This window comes from Eumetopias jubatus, unplaced genomic scaffold, assembly GCF_037043125.1.
Source record: "Eumetopias jubatus isolate StellerSeaLion01/CBP00866 unplaced genomic scaffold, mEumJub1_p1.0 scaffold_5, whole genome shotgun sequence".
Taxonomy (NCBI): domain Eukaryota; kingdom Metazoa; phylum Chordata; class Mammalia; order Carnivora; family Otariidae; genus Eumetopias; species Eumetopias jubatus.
Window position 1 is genome coordinate 113,806,859 of NW_028274811.1, and position 15,446 is coordinate 113,822,304.

The 15,446-nt window shown below is 41.2% G+C and overlaps 1 protein-coding gene across 3 annotated transcripts in view; it reads right to left on the minus strand.

The window, feature by feature from the left end:
- Positions 1-12,634, minus strand: part of FBXO38 (F-box protein 38) — a 54,616-nt gene extending 41,982 nt beyond the window's left edge. For all 3 annotated transcript variants that reach the window (XM_028106522.2, XM_028106521.2, XM_028106520.2), the window contains exons 1-2: positions 12,551-12,634; positions 3,832-4,022 (exon numbers count right to left, since the gene is read on the minus strand). In XM_028106522.2, the coding sequence (XP_027962323.1) occupies positions 3,832-3,959 (128 nt within the window). In that variant the 5' untranslated portion in view covers positions 3,960-4,022; positions 12,551-12,634. The remainder of the gene's footprint in view (positions 1-3,831; positions 4,023-12,550) is intronic.
- Between the last annotated feature and the right edge of the window lie 2,812 nt (positions 12,635-15,446).

Sequence of the window (15,446 nt, forward strand, 5' to 3'; positions counted from 1 at the left end):
TAAATTTTTACCTGCAAAGAAAATCTCAAGAAGAAAAAAGATCTCAGTGAATTTCAAGGCCTGATGATAAGGGAACATGAGAAAGAGAGAACTAATCAGTTTAAACATGGCCAATATAATCTTATAGCTTTTACAGAAATCATTTCCTGTAGTAGCGAAAAAATTCCTCTCTGCTCCCTCAACACACCCAGAAACTCTATTTTCTCCATGTATACTAAAGTTTATAGTATACAATTTTTTTCCTAGATCTTTTTACCTTTTAGATCACACACAAGTACTGCTTAAGCACTGAGAACACCTCGTCTCAAAATTTCCTCTTTTACAACTCCGTTATCTCTTCCTTCCTGAAACTTTTCAACTAACCTGTACTTTTGTTTCCGATAAAAGCAATATCTATTTTGAAAGATCAGAAAATCTCATCTCTGTCTCTCTTCCTGAACACTCCTCCATACACAACTACATTAAAAAAAAAAAAGGTAAAAACTACCCTTTACTGAGGTTGTATTCTATCACAGATACTGTAATGTAGTCACTATTTCACAACCTGACAAAGTAGGCTGTACTTTATTTGCCCTCCCCCAATCCTTTTTCTTTCTTTCTCTGCTAGGCTGTGTTCCCTACCCTTCCAGCGATCGGTTGATTTTGGTCAACACATACCATGGGCAAAGGCTTTCTGCTATTCCTAGTCTCCTAGCCAAATTCTTTAGCACTCCTTATTGGCTCCGTTAACCCTACCTAAGCCTCTCTAAATAGTCCCTTCATTAAATGATCTTCAAATTCCAGCCAAGTGTATGTACCTTGTTTCCTGCTAGAACGCTCACTGATATAGCAGGTACTATTTTACAAGTGGCGAAATTGGCTCAAAAAAGTTAACCTGCAAAAAGTCAACAGCTAGGAAAGAGGAAGGAAGAGCAAGGATGTCAACATAGTTGGGTCTGACTCTAATTCCTAAAAATTAAGCTAATTCTAAAAGAAAAGTCCAAGTATGCCCGCTGAGCATTTCTCTGCTCCATTTTTTTTTCTACCTCTGGACACGCTCTTCCCCTTCAAACTATTTAAAGAGAATAAAATAAAATGTAATTTTCTACCAAAAAAAAGCATTATTGCTTAAAGTCCCATAACTCAGATATAAATAGGATAATTACCAGAAATTATATGACTACACATTTTATAAACAATGAAAAATAGTGAACTTGCTTTCTGAATCAACTTATACACTAAAGTATTTTTTCCTCAAATTACTGATTGTTATCCAAAGTATATGCCTGAGTAAATATTATACTCCCTTTAATTACAAATAGATCAGTAATCGCATGAAGATGATCTTACATCGTATTTGCCCTCAGAAAAAGAAATGTATTTTTTCTTCAAAGATACAGAATCGAAGAGTTGGAGGCATTTCAAATAATTTTTAAAAAGATGTGACACTAGATTCCACTCCTTCCACTTGAATATTGTTTGAACTGCAAAATGTTATCGTATCCACTCTCAATTTAAAATACGGCTCAATTTGTTTACAATATGCCCTCCCATTATTCAACAAATACCTAACACACATCCCTAGAAACAATTTTACCTATGCTTTCTTCCAGGATTTTAACAGCTTTATTGTTTAATTCATTGATGCATTCAGAATTTGGTATCAGATATGACAGATAAGAATATGCTTTTATTACTCTCTCCAAATGATTCCTGGGTTATGACATCATCACTGAATAATCCACTCAGCTTTTCCTCACTGATGTGAATACCAAGTTTATCATAAACCAGATCTTGACATATATTTAAGTCCCCATATGGAGCCTACATACGCAAACTGTCTGTTTTACCCAACTGTCTGCTTAATTTCTCTGGTACCAAATCTTCAATGGTTGTATATTTTGGAATATATTTGAACACCTGGTAGGGTTAGACTTTTTCTGAAAAAACTTTCTGAAAAATGTTCAGATATTCTTCTGCCAAATGAACTTCAGTATCATTTTGTTTTGTTAAAAAAATTCTGTTGTTGGGGCGCCTGGGTGGCTCAGTCGTTAAGCATCTGCCTTCGGCTCAGGTCATGATCCCAGGGTCCTGGGATCAAGCCCCGCATCAGGCTCCCTGCTCCGCGGGAAGCCTGCTTCTCCTTCTCCCGCTCCCCCTGCTTGTGGTCCCTCTCTCGCTATGTCTGTCAAATAAATAAATAAAATCTTAAAAAAAAAAATTGTTATTTTTGGGTTTCCTATTCCCAGACAGAACTGAACTGTGACAAAACTACACTGTGTCACACAACAAACTGTAGAAGATAAAGACTAATCCAAGTTTATGTTAGAAGAGAAAAATAAAGTGCCCATGGTTCCCTAAAGCAGCTTTGCTGTCTATTTTAAAATTTCTTGGGACGCCTGGGCGGCTCAGTCGGTTAAGCGTCTGCCTTCAGCTCAGGTCATGATCTCAGGGTCCTACATTGGGCTCCCTGCTCAGCGGGGAGTCTGCTTCTCCCTCTCCCTCTGCCCCTCCCCCTGCTTGTGCTCTCTCTCTCAAATAAATAAAATATTTAAAAATAAAATAACATTTATCTGCAAATATTCAGTAATTTTTAAAAATTCAAAACACTTGGGGTGCCTGGGTGGCTCAGTCGTTAAGCGTCTGCCTTTGGCTCAGGTCATGATCCCAGGGTCCTGGGATCAAGCCCCACATCGGGCTCCCTGCCAGGGAGCCTGCTTCTCTCTCTCCCATTCCCTCTGCTTGTGTTCTCTCTCTTGCTGTGTCTCTCTCTGTCAAATAAATAAATAAAATCTTAAAAAAAAAATTCAAAACACTTCTAAGAACTTCATAAATGGAAATTTCCCCTAGGTAAATAAAATAGTGGAAAATCCAAATGCTTAGAAAAGTTCATTGAAACTGTGTAAGAGAAAAACTGGGAACAATCTAGATGTCAGACTACAAGGGAAAAGTTAATTATTGTGTCATAGTCTAGTGACTAAAATGCTCATTATGAAGACCATGGAGCAATATGAAAAAAGGCAGAATGGGATCAGAACCACTAACGCTCAACAAGCATTTATGCTATCCAGTGTATTGAGTGCTTTAAAAGCATTATCCCACTGAATCCTTATAATAACATCTTCATCGATCCCTGGTCCAAGGCAAGTAAGCGAAAAGACTCATGATTCAAACTCAGGTCTCCAACTCCAGAGACAAAGTGTGTTAGGGTTGTTTATTTGAATGGATAATGACTGAAAGAAGAAAGCAGGGGAAACTGGAAGTGACAGGTTTTTGTTGTTTTTTGTTTTGATTTCTTTGACTGTTTATAATGTAGTGTGGACAAAAATATAATTTAAAAAAGGATTTTGAAAAAAGCTTTACCACAAATCAACTTTAATGTGTGCACTGCATAAAGTAATGATGGATATCATTTCACAAAACTATGATTTCAATCACTTACATATATGTACATATGAAGAAAATGTTTCTCACTGTGGGTTGTAGTCAAAGTCAGAAACACTGCCTTATATTGTACACACATGGTACCGTAGTAAGAAAAGTCAACAAATCGGTTGCTAAGAATTCTGAGAAGCCTGAAATGTTAATGTAGTCTAGAGAATGGATATCCAGTAGAACTTATTGCAACGAAAGTGGTATTCCCTATCTTCACTGTCTGAGCTGTCCTACACAGTAGCCGCAAGACATATAGGCTAATGTAACTGAGGAACTGGACTGATTTTTAATTTCATTTCATTTCAATTTAAATGCCATAAGGTAGCTAGTAACTACCACACCAGAAAGCGCAGCCCTAGAATTTGGTTCTACTTAATACGTTCTAGGAGGGTAAAAGTCAACCAAACAAAATCTTACCTAAAAATATGGCAAAGCACTTCATGTGAAAGTTGATTCATATAGTCCTTTGTTTCATCAGATATTGTTTCCTCAGCTATTTCATTATTCATGAGACATGTTTTAACACTTTTCTTTCGTGGACCCATTGCTGTGTTATCTCCAGTATCAAAGAGCAAATCTTCCCTCTTGATAACTTGAATTCAAAGCACCTGAAAGCAAGCAGAGACTACAGTAGACTACAGCACACTAACTCCAGACTCAGAAATTATCCCTAGAAAACCAGTTTGGTAAAACAATCTTTATTTTAAAAGAGAAAGAAGGGTACAGACCACATTCAAATTAATAAAAACATTACACAAAATGCACAGAACATCTTTTTCTGAAGAGCAGTAGAGAATATAAAAATGCATTATTTAGAATGAGCAAAAAAAATAAATAAAAATAAATAAAATCCAAGGAATCAGGAGTTCTGGATTCTATTTTGTACTGTTGCTTCCTAACTAATTCACTCAATTTTCCCAAGCATAAATTTCTTTACCTGTAAGGTAAGATAGTTAAACTAGGTTAACAAAACCCTTTCCAGTTCTGGGATCTCCTTAATTCTAGGACAGCCCCTCACAAAGAAGGTAGAAGGGAAATGTTGGGTTTTAGTCCTGATCTGCCAAACTACTTTTATGAACTTGAATCACCTTTTAATTCTTCATTTTCCCACCTATAAAGTGAGGGGATTAGACTCTACCAGTGGGCCCCAGGCCCCTTTATAAATCTGGTAAGAACTACAGACCTTCTCCTCAAAAACTAAACACTACTTATGTACAATTTCAGATGGAGAATAAAATCACCCCTTTCCCTCTCCTGTAAACATTAAAGAGCAAAGGTTAATTCTCTTTTGTGTCAAATGTATGTTTTGTCTGTGTTTTAAATAAGCTTTGGTGACAGAGGAAGAGAGGAGAGGAGGGAAAAAAAGGAAGGGATGGAGGGCAGATGGAGAATTAAAGTCAGATGAACAAGCACCCAGAGGGCTTTGTTTTATTTTATTGGTCAGGTTAAGAGGGAACCATGTAGAAACAATGTCCTTTAAATAGCATTATCAACTATCACTGGTAAAATTCTTAAAAAATGATTTGGACTCAAACTCTGAGACCTCTAGATCACAGCTTAATCTACATCATGCTGAGTGATGCACAGAAGTGCAGTTCCAAACCAGTGCATCTCCAGAATAGTATCTGCTCCATTTCACGTACCACCTTTTCCTTTTTCTTAATTATAATCCTTTACTATTAAAACTTTCTAAAGCGGACTACATGCTTCTATTTTCCTACAAGGTGGACTCAGTAAAAGCTTAACCTTTTCTTGATGACCTCAGGTTATCAATATGAATATCCATTATAGTCTGTGATACCTCTCCTCAGAACTACGGAAGTCTGTGGAGTTCCTGGAGATTCTTTGCTTTACAAGTAAATGGGAGCAAACTACATGGCTAAGTGAATCCTCAGATTTCCTGTGCCTGTGTGTGTTCTGGTCTCTTCCCTCACTGACAGGTCACTTGTTGTAACTTCTCACAGGTGGCAGCATGCTCGCTTCTCCCCGCATTCCACACACGCGCATGTGCACAGACACATCCCTACACCTACCTCTAAGCCCCCCTCTAATTTGCTGCCTCTTCAGCTATGGCCTAGGAAACCAAAGAAATACCTTTACACAATTGTGTGCTGATTAGTATCATCAGACACCTAGCAGTACAGACCTAAGTAATTCTGCAAAGAGTAGGTGCATGAGCTACCTTGCACCGATTTTGTGACACCTCTTTTGCCTTCTCAAAAGCTTATATGTATGTTGTCCATCCCATTTTGGTTAACAGACCTTGGGAGAAATTAAAGTTTGTACTTAGAACGCCCCACAAAAAAAGTTGTAAATATACTCACCTGTTTCTATCACTGCCCACTTTTTCCTATTCACTGCCCTCTCCCCAGGAAAATGAATCTTTCCATCTTACAATGGCTCCCAAAACTGCTATAAGGTTATTTTGACATCCTCCTCATGAAATCCAATAGGCTCTCTTCAAGGCTCCCCCCACCCCCCGGCCCATCTGTAGTATGGGCACTGCTAACCACTCTTTCCTTGAAATCCTCACATCATGCGACCCCCAAAGTGATATTCTCTTGGTCCTCTTCATTCCTCTATGACCACTCCTCAGTCTCCTTTGCCAATTCACCCTAGAATCCTCTTCTGCCCGGGGCAACTGTATCCACTCTCTCAGCGCTTCCGCTACTGCTACTACAAAGACACTTCAAAAAAAAAAAAGAAGAAGAAGAATCCACTTCTAGCTCCTATCTCTCTGGAGTTCTGACCTTTACTTCCTCTCAGAAACCTTCATCTCAGTATCTTGAACATCCTTCAAAACTATTATGTCCAAACTGAACTCCCTCCACAACCACCACTCCTCTCCCAAAACACATTCACACACAGACACACACACCTACTTTCCCTTCTCTAGTTTACCATATGCCCAAATCAGAAACTGTGAAATCAGCCTCAATATGTTGTGCTCTCTCACTTCCCAGTCACTTGATTGGCTATTCTTACCCATCTTACCACACAACATTGCTCTTGCATCCACTCCCGCAGGCTTTTAGGCCTCTATCAACCCTCACCTGGGCGACTGCAATGGCTTCCTCAGTGATGTCCCAAAGGGCCTGGGACAAAGCCCACCACACAATACCCACAATAAGTAATTTGCTGAATAAATGCTTACCATACCATCCTCCACACTGAAACCAGAATAATCTTTTTAAACCATTCCTCTGAGTGCATATTAAGCGAAAAATGTGAGATGTGGATTATTTCAAAAGTATTACCTCATTTGCATAAGAGAAAAAGGAGAAATATGCTCTTGTTTGCATGGGACGTTTCTGGAAAGGCCCACAACAAAATAACAACAGTGGTTACCTCTGGGGAGAACAGAGGTTTAGGAAAATAGCTAAGATTACTTTTCCTAATCTTCTCCATTATTTGAAAATTTAGATTTGTTTTGTATATTATACCTTTCAAAAAACAAACAAAAACCAAATCGGCCTACAAGGAATTCCAGCTTCCACAGGATAAAATCTTTCCAGTCTCATCCCATGGCACCTTCCCAATCTCATCTTTCAATCCTTAACCCCTTGTCCTTCAGGACACTCGCTCCTGCCAGCCACACCAATATCCTCAGTTCCCCCAAACACTGATCTTTCATTCCTAATAAGCTATTAACGCTGACTAGAATGTCCTTTCCCTCCCTTTTTTGCCTAAAACAGCACTAATCTGTTTTCAAAATCTAGTTTAAATATTAAGTCCTCTGTGAAAACTTCTCACCTCTTTCGAGCTCCTTGTGAGACTTAACATATGCTTCTCCTATAGAAACTTGTGTAGTATTTTTTTGGCCACGTTTCGGCCAGGAAAAGGGAAAGAATCTCAATCTCCTGCATCTAGGTGAAAACAAGTCTTTGCTCATAATAAATCCTCAAATGGCTAATGTATGAACATCTATCAGTCTTTCCATTATTCCGGGTGCATCCAGTAGCTTCAAGGCTGCTAGGAGCCACCTCATTGTCCTCTGAGCATCCTGTTTGCTACCACAGCACTCAAAGATCTCAGCGACAAGCTTATAACCCTGGCAAAAATGCAATCAGATTTTAATCCAATCAGGAAACACAAAACAAACAGCTACCTGCACCTACAAATGCCTCAACAAGACTATTACCAGTTTCGACCAATCCAACCATGGATGAATTCTCCAGCTCTCATGTCTCAGCACATGCTTCTACTTTTACGAATCTTGACAGCTCTAACCCTCCATGAATACCATGTTCTTGACTTTTCATCCTAAAAATAAAAATCTTTCTTAGCCTTTCTCCCTTCTTTTTCTTCACCAAATCTACACCACTATTTACACCCTCATCTTACGATTCCATCTTTTGCTGTTCCTTATTATTTTGCAAGCTGTGATTTTGTGGGAATCAGATTTAATAGCCCCATTGTACAACCAACACCTGAATTTTTAAACCAAACAGACTGCATTTTAAATATCACTGGGTTTATAAAAGTTCACTTGTTTAGAACTCAGAAATATTTACTCACAGATATGACTTTAGACAACATTATGCAGAGATCAGGTCCCTAGCAAGCCCACAAAAACCTATTTAACTTACAGTACTCATTAACACTAACTATCGAAGGGCCTAAATTAGCAGCACTAACAAAATTTTAGGTGGAATTATATATATATATACATATATATTTATTTTCTATATGATGCCTAGAATTGAAGACTTATTCATGTAGCTACCTACTTGGCAGCAAGGGGAGTAGTGACTCCCCTGCTCTAAGCCTCTGGTGGGGGACTTGTGGAGATGAACACCAGGGCAAAAGATAAGATCTCCATCCCACATCTAGGGGCTTAACAGGTCAGGACCCACAGCCAGGGGAAAGCCATCAGTCCTCTCCAAGTAGGTGTCTTAGAAATATCCAGGAGATAAAAAGCCTCCTCGTTAAAGGATTCATTTACTTGCCCTTACTACCACTCAAACTTTATAAAGGACAACAAAATTATTTCCACTAAGGTTGGCTTCATCTTCACTGAAGTGACTATGCCGAGAGTAACAGAGGCCTGGCAACCCTATATGAGAAGAAAACAGGATACAAGACAAGCAAAATCCAAGTGAGGATGGCATCTCTCTTGTCTGTGAACCCTCTCTCTCTTAATTGCTTTTCTTTTAGCAGGATGAGGGATAAAAGCAAGTGAGAACGGAAAAGTAACCTTCCATATCTTGGTTTCTTCCTACCCCTATATCCAGCATACCACCATTTGCCACTTGAGAAACTCAACAAGGCAGGGAAGGTGCAAAGCAGCAGTAGATTAGAAGGGAAAGAGCAAAGGAGGAAAAAGCAACAGCGGGGCTAGCAGAGGAGTCAGAAAGGTTAAGGGAGAGGTGACTATAAATAATAGGTGAGTATAAAAAAAAAATATATATATATATAAATAATAGGTGAGTATAAATATGTGAAGAATATATTTTGCAGCACTAGGTGTTATTTCTAGGGTTAGCCAAGTTCTGGAGACTCAGACTCTAAACCTCAAAGAAATGTCATTCTGACAGAAGTATAGAATCCCAGAATGTCACAAGCTGAAGGGGCCCTCAAAGACTACCCAGTCACACAGTTCTTAATTTTTTGTGGGTCACAAACCCATCTGAGACTATGGTGAAAGCTGCACATCTTCTCCCCAAGAGGAAAATAAAACATACCTCAGACTCATGCGCGATGAATTTCATACACAATTTCAGGGGCTTCACAGACACATCAAAGCTCATCCAGAGGTCCTTACCTAAGACCAGCTCCCTCAATTTTCAGATGGACAAACAGAACCAGAGAGGTAAGTCACTTGCTCAAGGGCACGTATTAAGTGTACTTCTGACTTCTCAGCCTACACTACACACCCTATCATCAAGTCAGGCTCCGCACCTCGGCTGTCCCTCCGCATTCCAGAGCTATGCCCCGGTACTCCGAGATGGGCTTCTGGATGCTCTGACAGAACTAACGCGGACCACACCCTGCTTCACAAATTAGGGTTTGTGGTCCATCTAATTTGGGGTCCCACACCACAGCTTTTAGCAGTCCTGGGTATCCTACAGCCTTTCGGTGGCAGACCTTAGCCACTGGAAGCATCTTTTTCATCTGGGTGGTGCAAGTACATTCTAAGTAGTAAGTCTGAGTTATCTACGTGTGTTCTCTAAGCCAGGGGTCCTTCTGTAATACAATTTCTCTTGGGTGTGCTCTTCTCCTTCCAACTGGCCAGTTCAAATCTCCTCTCTGCCCAAACAGAACTACACTATCCTCTACTAATTCAGTTCATTCTGTTTGCTCCCAAATTTATCCCCATCTTTTAATCCCTAACCCTTAAGGCTATCTCCACCTCTTGCAGGGGAGCACTAACATTTCCTTGCAATATCAAGATCTTTTCCTTTTAGTCCTTTATTTCCACTGTAGAGGTTTTAACACTTACTATTCACAATTCTGAGAATTGCTGGTATCTATAAAAATCCTATATAAATCCACTCCTTCACTCCCTAAATGTCACATCTAAAAACCTTCCTATACCTCTACCATCGTGCCAACATCCTCCACCATCCCTGACTTATTCTACTAATTAATCCTTTCCTCAGATCACACCAGGCCTTCCTGGGTGCATGTTTATCTCTTATTAACACACTTTACAGGGCAGAGATAAACCAACTTATCTTACAACTAACCAGAAGACTTAGGGATCTCTTGTTCTATGAAATTTTCATAATTCTGAACCAATTTCTCATTCTGTACCTATTAACAATTCTGTGGAGAAACTCTTTTCCTTGATGGCTGTTATCTCTTCATCCATCTATCTCCTCTATCATTTACTGCCTACTAAGTGCTAGGTGGTGACAAAGTCTTTCTTCCCTTGAAACTTACTGTGTTAGAATGCAGACAGACTCTAACACCAGTTTCTTATAACTCAGTCATTTCCAATACTATAACTTAAATTACCTTTCATTACCCTCATCAAAAATACCTTTCTCCCATTTAAAACTCCCCAATGTCTTCAATGATCTATCTGGTCAAGGGCTTTCCTGCCCTTCAGGTTCTTTTTTTTCTTTTTTTAAGATTTTATTTATTTGACAGAGAAACAGCAAGAGAGGGAACACAAGCAGGGGGAGTGGGAGAGGGAGAAGCAGGCTTCCCGCCGAGCAGCGAGTCCTGTGTGGGGCTTGATCCCAGGACCCTGGGATCACGCCCTGAGCCGAAGGCAGATGCTTAACGACTGAGCCACCCAGACGCCCCTGGCCTTCAGGTTCTAATGCTTTCTTTAGTTTCTATTGGCTTCAGCTTGCTCTTATCAAAATAATCTTGCATGTTACTTAATCTGACCTAACATCATAGATCCTAACATCAATCATAGAGCTTTTATGTCTACCTAGGATAGCCTCCCTTGCCTAAAGAAGTGCCACACCACATCTACCAAACTGTTTAAATAAAGAACACACACAGAATTCTAGTGCCAAAAGGGTCTAGGAATCATCCAGTCCAACCCTTCAACTTCTAGAAAAGGAAAAGTGAGGCCCAGAGTGGTAAGCTGGCTTGTCCAAACATACAAAATCAGAAAGTCTGAGTGCTGAAGCAAGGATACAGGTCTTAAACTCCAGTGCAGACCAATTTTATTTTACTATGTCACTTCGCCTTACTGAAATCTCATTTCTCCTTTTTCTCTTATGCTCTGCCTTAGTATATTTTTCACTTAAGTGTACATCTGCAGGCATACATTCATTTAAACAAACACACACAATGGGTGCCTGGTTGGCTCAATCGGTAGAGCATACAGCTCTTGATCTCAGGGTTCTGAGCCCCATACTAGGTGTAGATTAATTTAAAATAAAATCTTAAAAAAAAATAAACACACACATACAAGTCTATATTCCTTACCCTAAGAGAACATAAGAATCACAGCACTGCAAATTTTAAAAGGAGGAAAGGACCCTCAGGGATTACCTAAACCAGTAACTGTCAGCAGTTAAAAATTACAAGCACAGATTTTTCGATCTACAGGACTACACAATACATAGCTTTCCACATCCCACCGCTTCTCTCTCCCAGAAAATCATGGCTTAAACAGCCATTATTTTATTCTTCAGTTGTGCTGAGAGTATGGGAAAGAGGATTAAGAACCAGTGACCTAATCCAATGCACTCATTTGCCAGGTGAGAAATCTCAAGTCCAGAGAGTTCAAAGGAATTTGCCCAAAGTGCCAGCAAGTTAATAACAGGTTTAAGACAAAAAAACCAAGATCTCCCATTCTTCACGCAGGTGTGTTTTTCACACTGCTGGTCTAGATTTATAAAACAAAGCCGTCAGGACAGAGCTTCCCCCTGCACAAGAACCCTCCTAAGTACCCAGTTGCCCTTGGCCAGTTTGGTGCCTGGAAAAACATGGTAGAGACATCTCTTATCAGTCAACTCCTGGCTATCCAGGAGGCAGGAAGACAAGCTTTTCAGGTCTGTCTCTAAGGAAAGACCCCTTTTAAAGGGAGTTGAGAACCTGATCATCAGAACTAGGAGAAGCATAAGAGGCAACTAACACTTTCATTTTACAGATAAGCAAACCGCGCTACAGAGAGGGTAATGGACCTGGGCAAGGTCACACAGGGAGTCGGTGGCGAAGTAAGACTAGAACTTGAGGCTCCTGAACCCAGGGTTGGCCGCCTCTCAAAGATGTATTCATTGCGTCTTGCTCAGAGACATCTCCTCAGTACGCTGACTGCCGGTCTCCCTTAACGTACTGGCTTAAACACTGACAACGTTAAAAAATCGTAGAATTCGTGAAGCCCGGGGTGGGATGGTGTCCCATAAATTGACCAGGCCAACCCCCCACCCCGCCCCCCATTCTGAGGGAATCAAGACTCAGAGAGCGTTCTTTATGCTAGAATCTTCGGCCAGCTCTGGACAAGGTAAGCAAACCCCGCAACCGGGGCCTACAAGGCCAAGACCCACAAACTCAATCCCGGCTCTCCCGGGAGCTCTAGGCCTGAAGGGAGCCCGAGACCGAGAGCCCAGGCTGTCGGGAGCCCAGGAGCCCCGGAGCCCCCATCCGGCCGCCTCCACCCCGCCGCCCACACCCCCGGCTCTGCGGCCCGCCGCCGGTCCCCGGGTCCACTCGGCCGCCGCCTCACCTACGCCGGCCCTCCGTCTGTTATTGTGGTTGAGAGGGAGGGAGAAGCGCGACCGACACTTCCCGCGGCCCCCACCGCCGCGGCGCTTCCGCTTCCGCCGCCGCTCGGGCATTTCCGGAGGGTTGCCTTCCGGGGCTGGGCTCGTTCTTCGTGTCCATGTTGGGTGTGGGACGCAGGCGTCGAGTCACGGCAGCCATGTTGAGCGTGGCAGTTCGTGAGGCGCTGGAGCCGGTCCGTCTCTCCGTGACGGCATTGCCCCGCCGGAAGTGCCTAGAGTCTGGGACGCGGGAGGCAGTTGCTTTTCTGTGGTTCGCAACTCAGTTCGCTGGTGTTCGGCGGCTTTGGGTAAGCTTTTGGACCTTGCGTTTGGCATTTGCAAAACGACTGCGTTCCATTAGGGATTTTTCCAGAATTCGTTTAGCTAAAAAAAGAATTTTTTTTTTTTTTTTTTTTTTTTGGCGAAGGGTCGCGGGGGACAGTTTGAAGATGTTAATGTTAAATCAGCCCTTCTCTATTTTGGGGACGTTGTTTCTGCACATAATTAGCAGCATTTTATAGGTTTCAAAAGGCTCTCACATGAATATCTCATTAAGAACTCCCTACCACTGTGACATGTGGGCAGGAATCATTCGTTTTTTTTTCTTTGTTTAATGGATAAAAATTTATCTTCAGAGAGGTTAATTTACTCAGTGTCACACAGGTGGACTGAAACGCAAACTTTTACCCTCCACATCCCACGTTCTTGCCGCTGCATACATGTAGGTAAAAAGGACTAAAATGCATAAATTAAAACAGATACGAATAACCTTTAGGAAAGTTAGTGTGCATGAGACCCAATTTGACAAGACACAGGGCCAACTAGACGGTTCTGCCGTAGAAAGAACTGAAGATGGACTTTGGAAGGGGGGCGCGGTCCTTCCTAGTCCTTTCTTGATGCCAAACCTGGCTTTTCCTCTTTCCCTGTTGCGGTTTGGCATCATGGGTTTCAGCTTATCATGGCAGTCACAGTTCTAGCTATGCAATTCCAGGTGTCAAACCATGTGTCTTGGTTTAGGGCTCTGGGAAGAAAAAGCAACAAAGCCTCATTATATCTGTTCATCTTAATCCCCACTTTCATATTACATTATTCCTGTAAGTGAAAATGAAGTCCTGTTGCCATGTTAGTTGCTTCCATCGATTTCTTTCATATTTGAACTTAAATAAATCAAACAGTAAAACAAACCTTGGCTTTTTCTGTTTTCTGTATTGTTTAAAAAAACAAATAGGAATTATCTATTAAAGTGTCTAGCCCTGAGCCTGGCATAGATAGATACAAATGATTCAATAAAGTTTATTTCAGTGCAAATGGGTTGAATCTTTATTTGAATATATTATTGAATGTGGTTAGCATTACTCCTTCAGTAAAAAGTACTATGGTGGGACCAGAAATACTCACAAATAAGATATGTTTCCTACTTCAAATTTAGAAAGGGAAACAAAAGCTTATCTACAAATACTGTAATAAATGCTGAATAGAGATGTTTTCTGAGTGCTATGAGTGCCTGCTGTCTATAAGTAGACTTAAAAACTAGTTTTAACATTCTTCTAAGATTTTATGTATTCATTTGTGGGGGGCGGGGAGCAGAGGGAGAGGAACAAGCAGACTCCCTGCTTAGCACAGAGCCAGATGCGGTGCTCGATCCCATGACCCTGAGATCATGACCTGAGCCAAAATCGAGAGTTGGACACTTAACCGACTGAGCCACCCAAGTGCCCCGGTTTTAGCATTTTAAGGTAGAAAGTGTGTATCCCTTTACCTCCAAGACTTTTTTGTTCCTTGGTGATTGGGTTTTTATTAGAGTGCTGAGCTGGTGTTCCCTGCCCTCATACAGTAGCATCATCAGGGAAGCTCTTCCCTCTACAGCGAAATCTGCCCTGTACTAAATGGCCCTGAACCACTGTGGGTTTTGTTTTTTTTTTTTAATTCTTACTCCCTGCTTTTTAATTAATTTTTTAAAGATTTTATTTTTATTTCATTCATGAGAGACAGAGAGAGAGGCAGAAGGAGAAGCAGGCTCCCCCGAGGAACAGGGAGCCTGACGCAGGACTGGATCCCAGGACCTGGGCACTTAACTGAGTGAGCCACCCAGCCGCCTCTTAATTAAAATTTTAAATACCTCTTCTCATACTCCTATAGATTCTAGCACCAACCTCTCTTCTCCCTTGAAATGTCTTAGGCCCTTAAGTGAGGGCTGAACATTTGTTGGAAGGTCTTAACACTTAAGAGAATAAGCTCTGGTTGAGGATAGGGGACAGGGTTTGTTTAGGTCCCCTTCTTATGGCTAGGAGGCCTGTGTAATGCACAACTGCAGGAGGTACCATGCACATTGGAGTCATCCACATTACACTTGGAGTCGAGTAATATGGCAGAACTCAGCTATGAATTAAATACAGGATTTTTTGAGAAGTAAATCCTTTTATAGCTGTTTCAGCTGAGAAACTGTGTATTCAGTGGTCAGCAATGCAGGCTTTACAATTTTAGAAGTTTAGAAAGATCTGCTTCAAGTGTGGGTTCCTCTGCTTACTGGCAGAGACCATGAGCAAGCATTCCAATTCTCAGCTTCAGGTTTGCCAAGTAAAAATGGACATCATTATGGTACCTACATAATAAACCACAGCAGAATTTAGTGGTTAAACACAATTTGTTAGGACCTGTCATGATTCTGTGGGTTGACTGGACTTGGCTGGGTGGTTCGAGCTTGGGGTCTCTTAAACATTTGCAGTCAGATGTCAGCTGAAACTATAGTTAACTTCAGGCTCAAATGAATGTCACATTATTGGCAATTCAGGCTGGAAGCTCTCTAGGGGCTCAGCTAGAGCTATCCAACAGAGTGCCTGCACATGGCCTCTTTCTCTG